Here is a 20,874-nt window from a genome sequence, read left to right as displayed (position 1 = left end):
AAAATAAATGGGTTTAGAAAAACATATGAAATGGGACGATACTATCCATAGTTTCCCTTAAGACTATCGTAAAACATCGATGGACTTGACTATCGATAGTTTGACAGCTCTACTCGTACGGGATCGCATCTAAGGGCCTGTGCCAATTGATAGAAAAGTTCTCTGGATAGTAAATTTTTGACAGCTATGAGGTGAATAAAAATGTTTGATACGGCAGGGCTAGTGAAAAATTTGACAGCAAGCATTATCAAGAAGAGGAACGAACAACGCACGTATACACATAAATTAAAGAAAACAAAAGCGAGTGGAAATAAAAGAACATGGTCCCGCCGGCAAAAAAAATAATGAAAAGCTATATAACTTGTAAGATTTAATTTCAGATTTACATATGAAAAGGCGTTATGTATTTGTTTAATTAAAAATACTATTTTACAGGGAGCAGTTCAGAACGCAGAATCCTTCTGGAAAAGCGCATTGACAAGGATGTTTGGTTCAGTTCAAAGAACGCCAACAGCAACCAAGGCTGGAAGTGAGTAAGAATATAAATAATTTGAAGACTTTATTAAGCAAATGACTTCGTACTCCACTGACCATCCGTGGCGCTTTTTGGGAATGTGAGTTACAATTTTTCGAAACGAAGCAGAGGACAACCTAAGATACATTTTTGTAGTCTTGTTATCGCCGTTCATAATGCTGCTTAGTATTTTGGAATAAACGTCTTGTTGCATATACATAATACCCTAAAACGACATATGTTTTTATTGGAAACAATTGTACCCGGTTTAAACATTTTTGTGAACACACTTACCAGACGATTTTGACGTGTTTTTTATTTCTAATATTACTGCTAAAAGGTCTAATAAATGCATGGATTTCAGTTCCAGAAGAATTGAAATCATCAAAGGCAAATATTTTCTATATAATGGCTGCATTTTATAAATAGCAAACTCGATAGTCTTCTTGTGCATCAAAGCAACTGTCAAAAATTTCCAGCAGTAAAAAGTTACGAATTGGCACAGCAGAAATGTAAAATTTTCTCACCATAGTAAAAAGTTTTTCCACCATAGAACTTTTCTATCAATTGGCACAGGCCCTAAGAGCGTGTGTGAATCGGTAACAAAGTTCGCGGCAAGTAAATTTTTGACAAGTTTGAGGTGAATAAAATTTAAGTAGCCCATGAGGCTAGTGAAATTTTTCACAAATGCATAGAAAATATTGACAGTTGCAAAGATTGCTGCTGTGTGTAGTTTTTCGCAAACAAACGTAAGTTGATGAACTGCAATCAATGATGGTAGATGTTTTCTTAAAATATTAATTTCACTAAATTTGTAATAGTTTATTGCGCATAAATCTGCGGTCATCAAAAATTTACTGCTGTCAAAAAAGATTTCATTTCACACAGCAGATTGGCAAAACTGTCACACCATAGTAAAAATATTATTCAACAGCTTTCCCTATAGAACTTTGTTACCGATTCACACACGCCCTAAAATATAAAACTATCGATAGTGCTAAGAAAAATTTGATAGTGGAAACAATAGGTTTGTATAGTAACCAACAGAGTTGGGCATTATTCGAATAAATTGTTATTTAGATAATTATTCGAATAAAATTTTATCCGTAATATAATTATTCGCAGATAACTCATACTATATAAACCTAATATGAAACCATCGATACTATCGATAGCTTCATCGATAGGGCACTGTCACACGCTCAGTATTTATTGACGTGATCCAAGTATCGCGATATTTATTGATGGTGTAGCATGCAGTATTGATGGATCGTGATCCATATCGCAACATTTTTAAAAATTTTGAAATCTGGATCGCGGATCGCAATACCATCAATACATATTGAACGTGTAGCACTTTCAAAACGAGATCCATACATTTCGTCAGTACATCTTTTACTCTCATAATGCGAACATCGGCTCTGCCTTCGCTCTCGGGGCTTAAAATCTTGCAAAACAAATTTTAATTAACATTGGAAATTTTAAAATAATTGTGGAATGCATTATCTGTAAATTATACGTACAAAATAAAAATATTTTCTTGCGTCATAATAAGCTTTCAGCACAAAAATTATGCAAATTCTGACGCGATAAATATTGAACATGTAGCATTCGTGCGCGATCCATCAATCCATCAGTATGGATCGCGATCCAAATAACGTGATAATTACTGACCGTGTGACAGAGCCCATAGTTCTCCATCACTACGGGCGAAGAAACTACCTGATCTTAATACTATTGAAGGAAAATAAAATAATAAGTTAATTAGATTCCGGCGTTTAAAAATCAACGAGCGAGGTATACAAATACAGGTCGAGGACCAGTGAGCTCTTATTTGCAAATATGAGTTTCTCCAGCGATGAAGTGAATTTTTTAGTATACAGATACCTACAAGAGTCCGGTATGGTTATCGCAAACAACTTGCTTTTCCATAAATAATATTAAATATTTTGTAGGCTTCGTGCATTCGGCTTTTGTATTTGGCGTTGAGTCACATATTTCACAGAGCAACATAAATGGCGCATTGGTTCCGCCAGCTGCCCTTCTAACTATCCTTCAAAAAGGTCTAATGTATACTGAAGTCGAGTGGAGTGTCGGCGAAGATGGTGAGATTGGGCGACCTGTTGAAGGGCTCAGTCTAATAGATGCGGTTATGCCTGAAGTAAAACCGCCAAAACCACCAACCGTAAAGTCGGAGCCAGGTAAAGCGGGTGCCGACAGTAGTAGTGTTGTTGCATCAGCCACTACAACAAGTAGTGCGGTAAAAGCAGAAGTTAAAGCTGAAAGCAACCCAGCTGGAGCTACAACAAATGAGCAAACTGCAAGTGGAGTTGCAACGACTTCTATAGACTCGAATGAAACAGATGGAAATACAAATTCATCTGCCGGTAATACAGGGACAGCGAGCACATCAACAGCAGCGGCCAATTCTACAGCTGGCACAGGTGCCGACACCACTGTTACAGGAAATAAGAAGGCAAATGGGACTGAAGGAACAACCGGCAGCTCAATTTCCACGGACGAATCTACACAATGCGCTACTGCCAATAACAACAATAATGCTGCAGCTAATACCAATGTAAACGAAACGGCATCTGCTGGTGTTGCAACAACTGGAGTAACAACAAGCACAAATATTTCCAGTAGTGGTGCCACAACAACGGCCACTGGCAGCACAACTAATACAAATTCTACTTCTGATGCCATGACACAGATTCAAATTTCTAATAGTGGAGCAGTGGCAGGAGCTGTAGAGCCCATGGATATTGATCAAAGTATTGAAATACCAGCCTCCAAAGCTACTGTTTTGCGCGGGCATGAAAGCGAGGTATTCATTTGCGCTTGGAACCCCAGTCGTGATTTATTGGCAAGTGGTTCTGGTGATAGTACCGCGCGTATTTGGGATATGTCTGACGCAACTTCTAGCCCCAATCAATTGGTATTGCGGCATTGTATTCAAAAGGGTGGTGCTGAAGTTCCCAGCAACAAGGACGTAACGTCTTTAGATTGGAACGTGAGTTGTGCAAAATTACTGATTTTTCATTTTTCAATTTTTAATGTATATTTTAGTGTGATGGCACTTTGTTGGCCACCGGCAGTTATGATGGGTACGCAAGAATTTGGAAAACCGATGGCCGCTTAGCATCGACACTAGGGCAGCACAAAGGCCCAATATTTGCATTAAAATGGAATAAACGCGGCAACTTTATTCTCTCGGCTGGCGTAGATAAAACAACCATTATTTGGGACGCTTCCACAGGGCAATGCACTCAGCAATTTTCTTTTCATAATGCTCCTGCACTTGATGTTGATTGGCAGACTAATGTATCTTTTGCCTCATGCAGTACGGATCAGCGTATTCATGTCTGCCGGTTGGGTTCAGATGTGCCAATTAAAACATTTAAAGGGCACACCAACGAGGTGAATGCTATAAAATGGTGTCCACAGGGTCACTTACTTGCTTCTTGCTCGGACGATATGACTCTGAAAATTTGGAGTATGAAACAAGATAAATGTTGTCATGACCTGCAAGCACATTCAAAAGAAATTTACACAATAAAATGGTCTCCTACTGGTCCGGGTACACAAAATCCGAACACGAACCTGATATTAGCATCTGCATCGTTTGATTCGACTGTACGATTATGGGATGTAGAACGTGGCAGTTGCATACATACGCTTACGAAGCATACGGAACCAGTGTATTCCGTTGCATTCAGCCCTGATGGCAAATATTTAGCTTCAGGGAGTTTCGATAAGTGCGTGCACATTTGGAGTACCCAGTCCGGGCAGTTGGTACACAGTTATAAAGGCACGGGAGGAATATTCGAAGTGTGTTGGAACTCCAAAGGTACTAAAGTGGGAGCCAGTGCATCTGATGGAAGTGTTTTCGTCTTAGATTTGAGAAAAATCTAAAAATATTTACTTATTGGGCTTTTGAGCAATTATTTTATGCAAAAGCAGTACAATTCTTTGTTTTTATTTGCGAATCAAAATATCTGAACCTAAAATCTATCTGTTTTCTTACAGATTTCAAAGTACAATATTAACAGCCAGTTTCACCAAATTATTTAAGTGAAAATTACTTTAATTTTCGAATTTTTGGTTTCACCAATCAATTTTAATTTTGATTTAAGTGACCTATGCTCTTCATTTAAATAAAAATTAAATCAGAATAACCACACTCAGAGGTGTTACACGTTTAATCACCTGATCATTGTGTATCTGCTGCTTACTTGTATACCAGCCCTGCTTTTACAACACAGCGTGCCAAAGCTTTCAAAAGCTCTAAGTACAAAGGAAAACTTTCGCTGGCCTAGTCTGTTTTACAACCACTTTTTACTGACTTAAATAGTTTATTGAAACTGAAAATTATTTAAATGAGAATTAAATACAAAATTAAATTAAAGTTAATTTCCACTTAAAAAGTTTGGTGAAACTGGCTGTAAGTGAAAATTACTTTAATTTTCGAATTTTTGGTTGCACTAATCAATTTTAATTTCGATTTAAGTGACCTATGCTCCTCACTTAAATAAAAATTAAATCAGAATAACCACACTCAGAGGTGTTACACGTTTAATCACCTGATCATTGTGTATCTGCTGCTTACTTGTATACCAACCCTGCTTTTACAACACAGCGTGCCAAAGCTTTCAAAAGCTCTCAGTACAAATCAAAGCTTTCGCTGGCCTAGTCTGTTTTACAACCACTTTTTACTCACTTAAATAAATAGTTTATTGAAACTGAAAATTATTTAAATGAGAATTAAATACAAAAGTAAATTAAAGTTAATTTCCACTTAAACAGTTTGGTGAAACTGGCTGTTAGTCTATGTATTCTGTATTTTTGTAGCACTTTCATATGTGTAACAGTAATTGTTCGCGCCTAATACGCTATTTGCAATTACACCTTAAGCGTATGTCTGGTTTGGCAGCACTGTTTGTAAGCTGTCAAACTTGACATCCTTTCTACTTCCCTTCTATTAAATGGATTTAAGCAAATTGGACGTGTTTCATTTTTAATCCCAGGTAATCCACTTAATTTCCCTGCTTATAAACCCGCAAACGCTATTTATCCGCACCAAAGTGTTCCTTCAACCCGAATACCGCGATATTTTCGTTGTATACAGTCCACACCGCGTTATTTTAATATAACAAAATTTTACCGCATCTGCAAAATGTCGCCGCTTAAAGTTCGCGATTCCGCTTTAAAAGCAATAAAACGCTATTTGCAATCGAGCAAATCTGATGAGCTTTCAGTCGACGTAGAGGTTGTATCTACATACTTACAGTTGTTGGAGGAACAATGGGGACGGTTTTGTGAAGCCCAACAAGAGGTAGAGCTCTCGTGCGGCGAAGAAAACGTCGAGATGGAGGAGCAATCTCGCATTCAAGGCGAGGAGTGGTATGCTATCGCCAAGGCGAATTTCAAACGCCTTACTGCTCCGCTCAAGATACCTACTCCTCAAGCCACTCAAACTACGCCAGCACCTGTGCCGCTTCCGAAGCTGCAGCTACCATCATTTAGTGGCGATCCCACCGAATGGCTCACCTTTCATGACGCCTTTTGTTCGCTCGTCAATTCCAATGCAAGTCTGACGGACGGACAGAACATACAGTTAGTCTGTTCCAATAGCAGTCCGGTTTACAGGATTTAGTCAGAACTTACAGGAAGTCGTTCCTATTGACATAAAACCTGTAAGTGGGAACACATTTGAGAGAGTAACTGAGCAACTGTTCCTAGTCAGAAGTTACAGGATTTAGTCCGGAGTTTTTTTTCCTGTAAGTTCATGAAAAGTGTCAAACGATCAGCTGATTTACATGTGCAAACAAAAACAGAAAGCGGTGAAAGCAAAGAACCTTATATTTGTTAAAAAATGGAAGTAAACAACGAAATATTTGAATATGTATAGATTTTAATAATTATTTAGTGATATTTCAGCCAAATCAGTGTAGTACCAATGACATGTAAACAAACCGTCTGACGTTTTTACAGGAAATAGTGCTTTTTGCGTTCCTATGGACTTCTGCATCTGTTCTCCTTTTACTCTCATTTGAGAGCGTAAAATGGTAGTTTGACAGTTCCACAGGTTTTAGTCCGAAGTTCAAAGGAACAGACTAAGTATCTCCGCAACTGATTAAAGGGCGAAGCACTGGAGTTGGTAAGCTGTTTAGCAGTGAGTGACAGCAACTACAGTGAGGCCTGGGACTTACTGACCTCACGCTACAAGGTCATGCGGGTCATAGTAGACAGCCATATAAAAGCTTTAACGTCGAATGAAAAAGCAGCAAAGGACTCTGCTAAGGCCATCAAACATGTGCTTAATTTAACCTTGCAGCATGTTGGGGCGCTACGTGCACTCGGGCGGCCGGTTGAGTTTTGGGATGACTGGCTTGTCCACCTAACCGTGTCGAAATTAGCATACGAGACTCGCAAGCAATGGGAGTTATCGCTTGTAGCCGACGATTTGCCGACATTCGCCGCGCCACGTGACTTTCTCGAAACTCGAACGCGGTCTTTGGAAATGGTGCCAGCAGTTCCTCACAACGCAAGGACAACCGCAAAGAACGTTCTTCATACAACGTGCGGCCAAACCGAACCACAGAGTCAGGCATCGTCAGATAGCGCTAAAGCAGCTGCCTGTACGTACTGCAAAGGTGAGCACAGAATATATTCCTGTTCGAAATTCAGTCAGCTCGACGCAAAGCCCAAGCTAACAACCATAAAGGCTCAAGGTGCCTCCTTAAACTGCCTTAGTAAGGGCATGTCATCACAAAATCTCGCAGTCCATCATCATGTCGCATATGCCAACGTCGACATCACTCGCTACTGCACGCTAGCTTTAACAACCAAACCGGACAAACCGTAAATGTTACGTCGTATTATGCTGATGCTGAATGCATTATTTTATTGGCCACCGCTGAAGTTTATTTGGAAGACCACGCTGGTCGTTGGCAACCCGCACGGGCCCTACTCGACAATGGTTCACATGCTTCGTTCATCACTGAATCCTGCGTCCAACGCCTTCATCTCCCCAGAAGCTCATCATCGGCATGCGTTACAGGTATTGGCTCAATCCAAGGAGGTCGTACCAAGGGAGAAGTCAAGGTGCGTGTAGCTCCGCGGTCATTAAACTCAAACTTTCAAGTGTGTACGCTAATTTTGTCAAAAATTACTAATGACCTTCCAACCACTGCTGTACCCGCGTCACCGTGGCCACACACTCGTGATTTACCGCTTGCTGATCCAAACTTCTCCAAGCCTGGGCCAATAGATGTTTTGATTGGCATGGATGAGATGGACAAGTTTTTGCTTGAGGGCCTGAAGAAGGGGCAAAACGGCACTCCGATGGCTCAGAACACCGCGTTTGGTTGGGTGTTGTTCGGAAACGCTACTCCCTCACAAAGGCAACCTACTTCAATCTCAACGCTGCACTGTGACACTCAGCTAACGCAACTTCTCACCAAGTTGTGGGAACTAGAGGAGCTGCCGCCGAGAAAGTTTTACACGGCTGAAGAGCTTTATTGTGAAAAGTTATATGACAATACAACACAGCGTGCGGAAGATGGTCGCTTCATAGTACGCTTGCCGCTTAAAAAGGAAGTTCCGATTGGTGAATCTCGAAACGCAGCAGTTCGTGCAGGATGGAAAGGAGGTTCGTCGCCAACAAGCGCCTTCATGATGAATACAGCAAGTTTATGCAAGAGCTTGTCGACTTGGGTCATATGGAGCCAGCTGGTCCAGCCACTCAAGCTACCTACTACATGCCACACCATGCAGTGGTCAAGGATACGAGTGCCACTACTAATCTTAGAGTTGTGTTTAATGCGTCCATGAAGACATCGTCCGGCCATTCACTGAACGACGCTCTAATGGTTGGCCCTCAGCTATAACAAGATCTTTTCTCAATATTGATTCGCTTTCGCACGCATCGCTACGGTCTTATTGCTGACATCGAGAAAATGTATCGGCAGGTCTACGTTTCTGAGCAGGATATTGACTACCAACGTATTGTGTGGCGTGTGAACACTCTTCAGAGCCATTGCGTGACTACCGCCTTCTAAGGGTGACTTATGGGGTGGTCGCCGCTTCGCACCTCGCCGTGAAGTCGCTACACCGCGCAGCATTGTATGCAGGCAACGCTTATCAGAAGGCCGCTGAAGTCGTTAGATCCGACTTCTACATGGATGATTTGCTTACCGGTTCGGATTCGCTTCATGAGTTATCATCGCTTCAAAGGGATGTTTCTCTCGTGCTCTCTTAGAGCGGCTTCGAGCTCCGAAAGTGGGCAACGAATTTCCAACCGTTAAGAGATCAAATACCGCATGTGTCGAAGCAAACATCTCATCTGCTGGCTGACGGAAATGATATCCGCACTCTGGGCTGTATCTGGCATACAGACAACGACTCCCTTTCGATCGCATTTAATCTGGACGAGCCGAAAAGGCTAACAAAACGTGTATTCCTCTCCGACTCGAGTAAAATATTTGACCCGCTTGGACTAATCGCCCCTTGTACAATCCGCTCCAAAATATGGCTGCAGAAGGTTTGGCGATCGAATGTGGACTGGGACGAGTTGGTACCACCTGGCGTAGCTGTCGAATGGTTGACTCACTGACAGGAGCTGGCTGCACTTTCGTCGCTTAAACTAAGTCGCTGGATTGGCACTAGTTCCATTGCAGATGCTGAGTTCCACGTCTTCACAGATGCTTCCGAAACTGTGTATGCAGCCGCTGTTTACTGTCGAACACTAACTTCCAACGACAATGTGAACGTAGTGTTGATCGCTGCGAAAACAAGGGTCGCTCCTTTGAAAACTGCATCGCTGCCGCGGTTGAAACTATGTGCGGCACATCTGGGTGCGAAGCTAGTTCGACAGGTGCAATCAATCTTTGGCGCCAAACTCGAAAGGCTGTATGCGTGAACCGACTCAATGGTAGCGTTAGCGTCGCTGCAAGGAGATCCAAACCGCTGGTCAGTGTTCGTGGCGAATCGCGTCGCCGACGTACAAGAGGTCTTACCATCAGCACACTGGAGACACGTTGCCTCCGAACACAACCCTGCAGATTGTGCCTCAAGAGGCATCACGCCTTCACAACTCGTCACTCATCCCTTATGGTGGCACGGGCCAACCTGGCTTCGAGAGCGTGACCGGTTTTGGGTTCAAACTTCTACGCAACGCACAACAGAGCTGGAACTGAAGTCCAGCAAAGCCATCTCCCACTTTGCGCAATCCGCCGATGAATGGGATCTACTAACCAGATTTCACTCATACAATAAACTCAAACGAATTACCGCCTATTTGATTCGTTTCGTCAACAACTCGCGCGTATACGCCCGTTAGTCAAATGCAGCCGCGCGGCTATTGGGGCCGTTATCCAGAACAGAAATCAACAAAGCTGAGCTCGTATTGGTAAGGTGCTCCCAATGTAACGTTTTCGCACAAGAAATTTCTAATTGCAGGTCGAGGAAACCAATACTCTTGCGCAGCAGCCTCGTTCGTCTTCAACCGTTTCTAGACTCCCAAGGTATTCTTCGGGTAGGAGGACGCATTAAGAACGCATCGTGCTCAAACGATATCAAACACCCGATGATATTGCCCAAGAACTCGTCACTTGCAAAGGTTATCGCCGCTAAAATCCACATCATTATGTTGCACGCCGGACCGCAAATGATGCAAGCAGCCATTCAACGCCGATTCTGGGTCCCTGGCACCCGAAATCTCGTTCGAGGGATATACGGTCACTGTGTACGATGCAAACGACTAAATCGCAAACCGCTGCAACAACATATGTCTGACCTACCGTCGAGTCGTGTTACGAGTACACGATGTTTTCTTAAAAGTGCAGTCGACTTTGCCGGTCCGTACAATATAAAATTTACGCATGGAAGAGGCGCGAAGTCAACGAAAGCGTACGTATGCTCCTTCATATGCATGAGCACAGGTGCAATGCACTTGGAATTGGCCGGAGACCTCTCTTCTGTTAGTTTTATCGCCGCCTTCAAGCGCTTTACAAAATCGAAGAGCGCATTGTCAACACGTTTATTCAGACAATGGCACCAATTTTGGAGTTGCGTGCTGCATTCGAACTATGCATCGGTGACGACAAGCTGACGAGTTACTTTGCTGACGCTCAAACTACTTGGTACTTTAGCCCACCAAGCGCCCCACACATGGACGGTTAATGGGAGGCTGGGATAAAACGCATCAAATACCACCTCAAGCGTGCCTTGGACTCCACTCTTTCGACTTACGAAGAACTCGCTACAATTCTAACGGAGGTTGAGGCCTGTGTGAATTCTACACCTATTTGCTGGATACCCTCTGACGTTAACGATTTTGAAGTGCTAACACCAGGCCATTTTATAATTTGCGAACCTTTGAAGGGCCTACCGGATCCTGACTTGGAAGTTTTTAAAGGGACGCTCCATCAACGTTGGCAAATTATCACAGCGATAAGGCAACATTTCTGGAAGCGATGGCGAGACAAATACCTCGTGAGCCTTCAGCGACGCAAGAAGTGGTTTCGTCCAACGCAAAACTTACAAAGGGACGATGTGGTGATTGTCCATGACAACAACGCACCGCCTACGAAATGGAAGCTCGGCCGTGTTCTTGACAGTCACCCCGGTGTTGATGATCGCGTTCGTGTCGTCAACTTAAGGACATCCGAAGGAGAGCTGCTGCGACCTATTGCTAAGTTGTCGCTCGTGCCGACGAATACTGATATTTTTTCGATGTAAATATTCAATGTAGAATCACCATATACATGCCTTTAAAGTAAGTTTTGAACAGCCGTTCGAGGCGGCCGGTATGTTCGCGCCTAATACGCTATTTGCAATTAGACCTTAAGCGTATGTCTGGTTTGGCAGCACTGTTTGTAAGCTGTCAAACTTGACGTCCTTTCTACTTCCCTTCTATTAAATGGATTTAAGCAAATTGGACGTGTTTCATTTTTAATCCGAGGTAATCCACTTAATTTCCCTGCTTATAAACCCGCAAACGCTATTTATCCGCACCACTAATATTAAAGATATTGAAAGTCACTGAAGTTATCAGTGCAACATGAACCAACGACTACAGATCACATACTCAGCCATCGTAGTACTTATTTGTAATTAAGGTACATTGAACAGGTAGTATCAGTCATTAAGGGTACTCATCTATAGGCGCAAGTTTCATATTTGGGCGATTGGGCAACTGTGAAGAAGAGTGTGTTTCATAAGGACATTTTTATATTTTGAGTAATCTCTGACATTTAATTATTTAACAGTAATTAATTTAATAAATTTAACAGTTGAATCTCGTACTTAAGTAAATATTTAAGTCTTAAAAGTCTGAAAAGCGCCCTACAACAGCACTACGTGTTATATAACGTGTTAAGTAACGCGGATTTGTATTGTTTTCTCAAAAAGGTTTTATATCTTATTTTATTTCATTTCATTGCGAATATACTACAAAAAAAAAGCAAATTTTGTTTAGAAGAAAATATGAAATTTTATATTTTTCCACCAAATGGGTATTCATTTCTTCCCATTTTTCTTCTTATTCTACTCAGCTAAGGCAGTGTCAAATCGAGCTGCCACAACTGATACCACCTTGTATTTTTGCATCATGGGTCTGGCCTTGATGCAAAGTGAACATTTGAACACACATTTAAATGCGTGGCTGTAGCTCAGTGCGCAGAGATGCTTGTCACTATTTGTTAACTTCCAGGAGGGTCCGGGTTCAAATGCCGTCAGAACAAACATGGTTATAAAATGATAAAATTTTTTTTTTTGAGTTTCCGATTTATGAAAAAGCATCTGCGAAGTAAAACGAAAAATCCACATGCAGCAACCCTTGCGGAAACATGTGCAGCATTACGTTTGTTCGTCCAGCAAAAAAATTGTACGAATTTGTACGAATTATCACGATTTTTGCCCAAATCGCGTTGGTGCAGACCAAAAAATTATCCAACACTCAAAAATTGTGAGAGCAAATTGACAGTTCTCTTGGAGAGAAGTTGCAAATTCTTTCTGGAAAAAATTTTGCCAGCAAGAATTTGCAAACACGAAAAACATGTGGTTGTGGCGCATGGTTGCATTTATGTCTACAATAATTTGAATAAATAAGTTCGTTAAATTTAAAAATGTACAAACACGAGCGATTTTTTTATGAAAAAAGGAAGTAAATAATTGTTGATATAATTAATTTAGTTAATTCCAATGATTTGAACGTAACTCGGCTGAAAAAAATTGTATTCGCAATCGGAATGCAATCGCAACCAGAGTCGATTTAAGAAACCCGACAGCTAGTACGATGAAAAAATGGAAATGTATTGNAATAATTGTTGATATAATTAATTTAGTTAATTCCAATGATTTGAACGTAACTCGGCTGAAAAAAATTGTATTCGCAATCGGAATGCAATCGCAACCAGAGTCGATTTAAGAAACCCGACAGCTAGTACGATGAAAAAATGGAAATGTATTGTATTAAAGAAAGTCAGAACAACAAGAAATATACATGCATATCCTGTTTTTGGCCATCCGAAAGAATTTTAGAAATTCTATAAAAAAATTTTATGTTTGTATGCAACCGTGGATACCAGCTGGCAGGGAAACTTGCAAATTCCTGCAAATTTGCGTTGGTGCATAAATTTGCAAGTTTCTCAACATGAGAGAGAATTTGAGGGAATTTTTTCTTACTCTGATATTTTGAGTGTTGGATAATTCTTGCTGGATTTTCGACGAACAAACCTATTGCCAGCTATCAGTTGTTTTTCGAAGATAGCTTAATGAAGGAAAACAAAGTGGAAAAGAAAAAGAAACACTCATCATGTGTTTGTTTGTTTGAAGAAAATTATGGGTTTNCAGGGCGCATGTGGTGTGCTATACATTTGTGTGTCATACATTCCACCGGGCAGCTCTGATTATTTGTATAAGGCCCATGTTGACAACATTCTTAACTTCAAGCGAAAATAGGTGATAGTCAACTCTGCGTTCTAGGCGATTTTAACTTAAACAATATCTCCTGGAGCTATTTAGATAATAATAATTTTCTTACTCCATTTAACGTTAATAGTATTTTGGAATCATATTTTATTGATAATCTGCTATGCATTGAATTATGTAAAGTCAATGGTTTTTTTAACGAACTAGGCCGAATTTTGGATTTGATTTTTGTTAGCTACAATATTAACTTTAAGCTTTCGAATACATCTAGTTACATCTCTCCTCCAAATCAGCACCATACTCCATTAGTGTTGGAAATTGAATTTTTTGAATTTTTTGAGTTACCTACTGGCATCCAGAGGGTAGCTTTTAATTACTCTCTATGTGATTTTACTGAGTTGAATAATAATTTATTGGTTTTAGATTGGTCTCAGCTGTTTGAGAAGAAGGATGTAACTAGTTGTTTCAATATTTTTAAGTCCAACGTTTACGATGTTTGTCTAAAAAATATACCACAATTATACTCTAAAACTCTTCAGCTCCCTTGGTTATCTAAAGAGCTCAAACGTCTAAGGANCGATAAAGCAGTTAACGTGCTTAACTGAAGGATGTACCTCCAGTTAGCGTTAACTAGACATGGTGCAAACGGCCCTAAAACTCTTCAGCTCCCTTGGTTCTCTAAAGAGCTCAAACGTCTAAGGAATTTGAAGAACAAGCTTTACAAAAAGTTCAAACGCTCAAACGACGCTAATCTGCGCGAACGTTATGTGCTTTATAGAGCTAAATTTAACAAGCTGAATAAATCTTCATATAGACATTACATAGACAATGTTGAAAGTCACATAAAAAGAAATCCTAAGTTTTTCTGGAGTTACATAAAGTCGAAAAAGAATTGCTCAAATATTCCCGCTTCAGTTCAACTAGATGGTGTTTCAGCTAAGTCTATTTTGGATGCTGTCAATCTTTTTGCTGACTTTTTCTCGTCCAATTTTATTTTAGATAACCCGGATAGTGTTGTTCCTGAGGACCTTTCTTTAGACTCAAATAATTCTCTCAACTTCGGTAACTTATTTTTGTCTTATGAGGATATTGTTAATGGCATAAGTGATTTAAAGTATTCCACTAATACTGACGCCGATGGCCTCTCAGTTATCTTGTTTAAAAGCTGCCCCTCTCTTATCGAGCCTTTGAGACATATATTTAATATGTCATTGGCTGATGGGATGTTTCTCGACGACTGGAAACTGGCTTTCATTACGCCGATTCTCAAAAGTGGTAATAAAAATGATATAGCGAACTATAGGCCGATTTCCAAGCTCACTTCGGTCTCTAAGCTGTTCGAATGTATCGTGAAAGACAAAATATACTGTGCTACTAAGCACGTGTTATGTCCTAATCAACATGGATTTATCCCGGGCAGATCAACGGTAACTAACTTAGCGGTATTTACGGAGGACTGTTTTGCAACCTTTCAAAAGGGATTCCAAATTGATGCCGTCTACACGGATTTCTCTAAGGCCTTCGATAGGGTATCTCACCGTATATTGATAGCGAAACTGGCGAGACTAGGCTTCCACTCTGCTTTCTTGAAGTGGATTATATCGTATCTAAGTAACAGGCGCTGTGTTGTCGTAATTGAAAATGTATCTTCCCGTTCGTTCATTGCTTCCTCAGGTGTTCCCCAGGGTAGAATCTTGGGTCCTTTATTATTTGTGCTCTTTATTAATGATATTTCCTCTTGTTTCTCTAAATGTAACTTCTTCCTGTATGCTGATGACCTGAAGATTTATTATGAAATTAGTTGCCCGCAAGATTCACTAACTCTCCAAGCTGAGCTCGACAACTTATGCAATTGGTGTATGCGTAATTGTCTATTCCTTAATATTAGTAAATGTCATTATACCTCCTATGCTAAGTTATTAAGACTGGTACCTACCTCCTACTGTATCTCAAATGTGCCGCTGAAGTCAATTTGTGAATTTAAGGACGTGGGGGTATATTTTGATACCAAGCTTAGCTTTACCACTCACATCAATTTTATTATTTCTAAATCGTTTGCGGTGTTGGCATTTGTTCGTCGTAATTGTTCTACGTTTTCCGATCCTTATACTTTCAAATTTTTTTATATAGGTCTTTTGTTCGTTCTAGGCTGGAATACGCGGTGTTTATTTGGAGACCATACCATTATATTTATATCAACAGATTAGAATCTGTTCAAAGGGTTTTTGCTCGGTTTGCTTTTCGCTCGCTAAGATTTACTGAACCTCTCCCGTCTTACCGTTCTCGCTGTCAGGCGTACTCTTTTATCGATGTGTTTCGTATTTGACATCATCTCAGGCTCTATTGATTGTCCATTCCTTCTTATGAGAATTGGTTTTAATGTTCCTCCACGTATTCTTCGTTGCAATGAATTATTTTATGTTGGCTTAGCAAAAACCGTTTATGGCTTGAACACCCCTTTAAGGAGGGTGCTATGTCAATTCAATGCTTATTCTTCTTCCTTAGAGTTTGATTTCTCTTCTTCCAAGCTTAATTTTATAAATACACTTGTAAGGCATTTGTTATGAAAACCATGATGTATATACTTATATTTTTTATTTTTTGCGTTATCCTGTAAATGCGTAAATTTGTAATATAGTCTGTAAACACATTGTTTATTGATTAATAAATGAAATGAAATGAATTGTTGAACCACAAGCCAGAACTCCTCCTACGCCTGAAGCTTTGGTTCTCAAAGTTGCGCTTGCTTCTGCCTTCGGCCGCGCTTAGGAAATATAACCCTTACTAAGTAGAATTCTCCTTTCTGTGTTGCGGGGAAGAGGGGCTTCCGCATGTCAAAGGTATACAACATTTCTTGTGCATATCACTCCGGCTACGCCGTCCATAGTATTTTTGCGCAGAACCCACGTCGAAATTTGCAAAAAAACCGAGTTTATTAATAAGCTAGTGGTAGGAAATTTGAAAAATTGATCTTAAATAAAATGTGAATCCTTTGATTACACGTGTATGTTAAAGTTTTTGGATTCGGGTTATGCGTTTGGACACAACAACCGAAAATCATTGTACAAATAATTAAACCGGACCCAAGTTTCTCGATAAGGGGCAACAAAGATTTTGTTTTGGTCGTTTATATAAAGCAGTGGAAAACAATATACGTATATGCGAAAGGCAAATTTATCTGTTTAAATGAACACCACCAATATTTCTTGTAAACACACATCGATTTACATCTTTTATTTCGCCTCCGACACAGAATTGTTTTCGTAAAAAATTACGCAAAAAAGCTTACTCGTTCGTTTTTAGGCATGCCATTGTTACGAATTTCGAAAGTTCGAAAATACGATTCGGATTGCAGCATACTATTTCTACGATTCGTATCAAAATCCGAATACGAAAGAGTTGCAGAATAGGGGTGGTAGTGTTCTTGTAGAAATATGTTACAAATAACTATGGGCGTATAACATGCATTTACGTTACTTAAAACGTTATATAACACGTAGTGTTCTTGTATGGTAGAATGTTTACGTTAATTTCCTAAGGGCGACATGAAAAATCTGGCAGGCTATCGTGTTATAGATATGTTATTTAAATCTACTAGGTGCATGCAGTCAAGGGGAAATTGCGAAACCATATTGAAGTCGGCTTTCTCTAAAATATTTTTCTGTTCCTTGAACTCAGGGCTATGGTGCGACAAATCTGCTCGCAAAGTAAAGGATTCGTCTGTTCTTCGCTCGCAGATTTACATTGAAAAGGTCATTCTTCTCTCATTTTGGGCAACCACTTCCTCCGTTAAAATATTGAACACCACTGACGAAAGACGTTGAATTCCTTTATCAGCCTGATTCTGAATAGAATAGAATATTTCGTCATTTCTCTTTCCTCCTATCATGAATAAAAATTCCCTGAGGATTTTTCCTCTTTTCCCTATTCTCCTATTCTAAACGATCTTCGAAAAAGGGAAAATGTATTTCTTGAAAAAAGTAGGTATTACGAATGTCAAAAAGGTGGAGAATTGATTTCGTTATTCTGGGAGAATTTTCACCGGTATTTTAAAAGGGAACTGCTACAAAAATGTAAGTTAATTACAATTTAAAGGAAATTTGGTGGAATAAAACGTTTAAACCTTTCGTTTTAGGCATTGTGGAAGAATACAAGTGACATATCTTAGGGTTGACAGATAGTTGACAGGGTGTTCAATATGGCGATGACAGTGTGAGCGATATGGCAGCCAATATGGCATACAACACCGAATGGCCCGAAGTAGCCAAACTACGACCCGAATGAAAAGCTTCGTGAAAATCCAGGGTTGCGAAGTGGTATTTTGTTGGAAAATATAAAAGCCAGGATTTTGTGCAGCGCCGAATTTTAACAAAAGAGGGTTTTGTGTTCTCAAGATGAACAAAAAAGGGTTGCTGTGCTGTTTCGTTTTAAGCTTATTTTAATCTTAAGGTATCTAATTAAATATTAAAAGGAGACAAAAATTAAAGCAAAAATTTAAAATATATGTACATATCTGAAAATTATAAATAAAATATATATTTTCACGAGAGACAAATTAAATAAAATGGGTTAACTTTAGGGGAAATATACTTATCAGATTGGGTCAGATAGCGCTTTTACGTTATAAATAAAAATAATTCCTACTTAAATTTTATATAATTTTGGTAACGTATTTCTAAGCTGACCCTGAGATCTGTGAAATAATACATATTTATGTGCATATATTGTGTTGATTATGCTCTAAATCGCTAAATAATTCTTGCAGCAATCAGCACCATTGGAAAGTGAAGTGACAATAGGCTGGTTTTCTTTATACAGCCCGTTTTAAATTCGTATTATTGTTATAATAAATTACAATTATTGTTTGTTTCCATTTCGGTCAACCGCGCAAATTATTTATTAAAAAAATGTCGTTTAAAAATAGCAATTTTGTTTACTTTTGAATAAGACTTTATCGAGTGCGCTATAAAGACAGGGGGATAAATGCTGTAAAGAAATATATGTTGAGTCCAATCGGTTTTTTGCTAATCCGGTTTTTGTGTAGGTATAAACAAGGTATATTAAAAAAATAAATCTCCATGAAAAAATATCGTTATTTTCGTATTTAAAATTAATCGGAATTTTATGGGGGGTTATAAAAACTCGTTTTAATTGAAACTTTGTTTTTTTCGGCTTTATTTGTTATTATTTATTGGCCCAGATGCAAATATTGAATGAACTAACATATTTTAAATATTTACGGAACTACCATTTGTATGCAACCCTGCCAATCCTATATTCAAGTAGATGTAATTCGAAAAATTTAAACGGATTTCTTCAAATCAACCTGAGCTGCGGACATATTGCGAATTCATTTTTAAACATTAACCACTACATTATATTAGTATTAAATACTTTCAATTAAGAAACAATTCTTATTAGAAAATAAATATGAATCGTTTTATTTTAAATATTCCAATGTATATTTTTTGTTAATGCAGATAGTGCGGATTTAACGTATTTTATAACCGTTACATGGGGAAAATAAATTTTAGGCAGATTGTTATTGACAATTTTTACATAATTTACGATTGCAATCAATTTCTTTCAAAACTATAATCTAAATGATTGCAAGTTGTATTTTTTACGATCAAAACAGATTCCAATATTAGGTATATTATGCAAATGCAATCCAATTTGATTTGAGTTATTCAGTTTTAGATACATTTATATTTCTGTGTTCGTATGGAATAGTAGTTTATGTCGGGAAGCTGGCTTTAGTATAATCCGGCATTCCCTTTATTATTTACAACACAAGGAATTTTTTGATGACCCTTAACAAGAATATGGACGTGCTAGTATCGGAACTATTTCTTGCACGTTTATTTATCCAAAATTTCTTCAACGGCTCGGCGCCAGTGAGGGTATGCTGCGAATGCCGCATTATACTAAAACCAGCCTTTCGACATAAGCTACTATTCCATACGAGTGGAGCACGTGCGAAATGCGGATTTTCCCAGTTGCAGTACAGCAGTAACTCGACACCTTCCTCACCAACCGCTCTGTCCTCTATGAGCTTCTTAATGTAACTGCAAATAAAAGATGGAAATTTAAGAAAAAATACTATCACAGCGTTTCACTCTTGTAGTATATTGGCTATCAAGCACCAGAAAATTTCCATCACGCATTCCATATGCCACCGATTGTCGTGGATCAATTAAAATACTGTCATCACAGCTTTTTGGTACTCCAGCAACTGGTGTGTCTATGGCGGAGTTATGTGGAGCTGTTGCATGACTAAAATCAATTTGGGCTCTTTGAGAACTGGCTTGTTTGTTGCGAGCAATTGGCATCAAATGTATGCAAATTAGATTTCCAAACGGGCAACTGTTGAATACAGGAAAAAATGTATTTTATATGGTTCCGCTAAAGTGCACTACTACCGTGTATAAATTGGCCGACCTTCTAATAAATCAAGCAATCTTATTGTATCGTCATCGCCGCCAGTCACCAAGAAATTTCCACTTGGGTGAAATGCAACATCATTCTCCGGCGACGAATGCACTGTATTAGCTCGCCTTCAGCTTTGTCAAATATCTTAACGCGGTTACAACTTAATGCTAAAGCCACCAGATTGCCGTCTGGATGCCATGCCAGCTGTCGTCCCATACCTCTTCCCCCGGTGAACGTTCGCATACATTCGCCTGAAAATGTATCGCAAATTCTTAACTTGTCGCCGCACGATGAAATGAACTTACCATTAGGGCTGAATTTTGCTGCGCGCACCCATTTGTGTGTATTTTGAATCAGTATTTTGATGGCTGTTCGCCATTTTTCTAGTCTGCAAACGAATAAGCTGACGAAGAAGCAAACAAATTCAAGCACATTGTTGCATTCTACCGTACATTTTAAAAGCTTTAAAATCTTAAAACATATGTGAAAAACTTTTATAATCTGAATATTTCTAATGTCGCAATCAAAACCAAATTTTATAAATAGCATTTTTAAAAAGCAATCATCTAATATTTTTCAAGTTTTTGGGCATATATGTTACCATTTGAACAACAAATACTACCAAGTTTTAAGAGACTATTTAATGCAACTCAGGCCAAAAAAGCGCACTTTAGACCAAAATAAGCAACTCTAAAAAACAGATGATCGCAGCTGTGGCCCAGGATGACGTCTATTGCTAAGATATCTCACTTGTATTTGTACACAATGGTTTTAGGTCCAAAACAACAAATAAGAAACAGAACAGGTTATTTTGGTTTATTACATTAAAACGCGCGATTGAAATCAAAATATTTCAACTCACATGTGTAGTTAAAAGACTAAATTTTAATTTAGCACTAGCCGAAGGTCTATGCAACTAGCGCTCCTTATTTATTGTAAGTCAGTGATTGATCACTTTCTTTAGCACTAATATTGAAATTTCCAGAGCACAA

At 39.1% G+C, this 20,874-nt stretch overlaps 3 protein-coding genes and 1 long non-coding RNA gene across 7 annotated transcripts; 3 read left to right on the top strand and 1 right to left on the bottom strand.

The window, feature by feature from the left end:
- The first annotated feature begins 140 nt into the window (after positions 1-140).
- On the top strand, positions 141-923 carry LOC108360590 (uncharacterized). The gene is made up of 2 exons (XR_001847141.1): positions 141-363; positions 436-923. It is a non-coding gene; the product is annotated as an uncharacterized LOC108360590 (long non-coding RNA).
- Positions 924-2,198: 1,275 nt separating this feature from the next.
- ebi (transducin beta like ebi) lies at positions 2,199-5,393 on the top strand. Of its 2 annotated transcripts, XR_001847140.1 has the most exons (4): positions 2,199-2,414; positions 2,470-3,527; positions 3,584-4,562; positions 5,340-5,393. XR_001847140.1 is itself a non-coding variant. In XM_017612942.1 (3 exons), exons 1-3 carry the CDS (start codon positions 2,357-2,359, stop codon positions 4,427-4,429), a joined length of 1,962 nt encoding a protein of 653 aa, XP_017468431.1. In that variant the 5' UTR covers positions 2,199-2,356; the 3' UTR covers positions 4,430-4,906. The 2 variants fall into 2 exon arrangements, 1 of the variants encoding a protein (XP_017468431.1); XM_017612942.1 differs by lacking the exon at positions 5,340-5,393 and having other exon boundaries at positions 3,584-4,906.
- Positions 5,394-5,690: 297 nt separating this feature from the next.
- LOC108360592 (uncharacterized) lies at positions 5,691-7,382 on the top strand. The gene is made up of 2 exons (XM_017612945.1): positions 5,691-6,101; positions 6,657-7,382. The coding sequence occupies exons 1-2, from the start codon at positions 5,691-5,693 to the stop codon at positions 7,380-7,382; spliced, it is 1,137 nt and encodes a 378-aa protein (XP_017468434.1).
- An 11,479-nt stretch (positions 7,383-18,861) lies between these two features.
- LOC108360588 (probable ubiquitin carboxyl-terminal hydrolase FAF) lies at positions 18,862-20,368 on the bottom strand. Of its 3 annotated transcripts, none has more exons than XR_001847139.1 (4): positions 20,188-20,368; positions 19,873-20,133; positions 19,597-19,816; positions 18,867-19,518 (listed from the first exon to the last, which is right to left on the bottom strand). XR_001847139.1 is itself a non-coding variant. In XM_017612941.1 (3 exons), the coding sequence occupies exons 2-3, from the start codon at positions 19,620-19,622 to the stop codon at positions 19,236-19,238; spliced, it is 336 nt and encodes a 111-aa protein (XP_017468430.1). In that variant the 5' UTR covers positions 19,623-19,816; positions 19,892-20,181; the 3' UTR covers positions 18,862-19,235. The 3 variants fall into 3 exon arrangements, 1 of the variants encoding a protein (XP_017468430.1); XR_001847138.1 differs by having other exon boundaries at positions 18,870-19,518; positions 19,892-20,133; positions 20,188-20,363; XM_017612941.1 differs by lacking the exon at positions 20,188-20,368 and having other exon boundaries at positions 18,862-19,518; positions 19,570-19,816; positions 19,892-20,181.
- Positions 20,369-20,874: the final 506 nt, after the last annotated feature.

Source organism: Rhagoletis zephyria, unplaced genomic scaffold (assembly GCF_001687245.7).
Source record: "Rhagoletis zephyria isolate East Lansing unplaced genomic scaffold, Rhagoletis_zephyria_1.1 Rzeph_scaffold_00590, whole genome shotgun sequence".
In the NCBI taxonomy this organism is placed as follows: domain Eukaryota; kingdom Metazoa; phylum Arthropoda; class Insecta; order Diptera; family Tephritidae; genus Rhagoletis; species Rhagoletis zephyria.
This window is presented reverse-complemented; position numbering and strand designations above follow the sequence as displayed.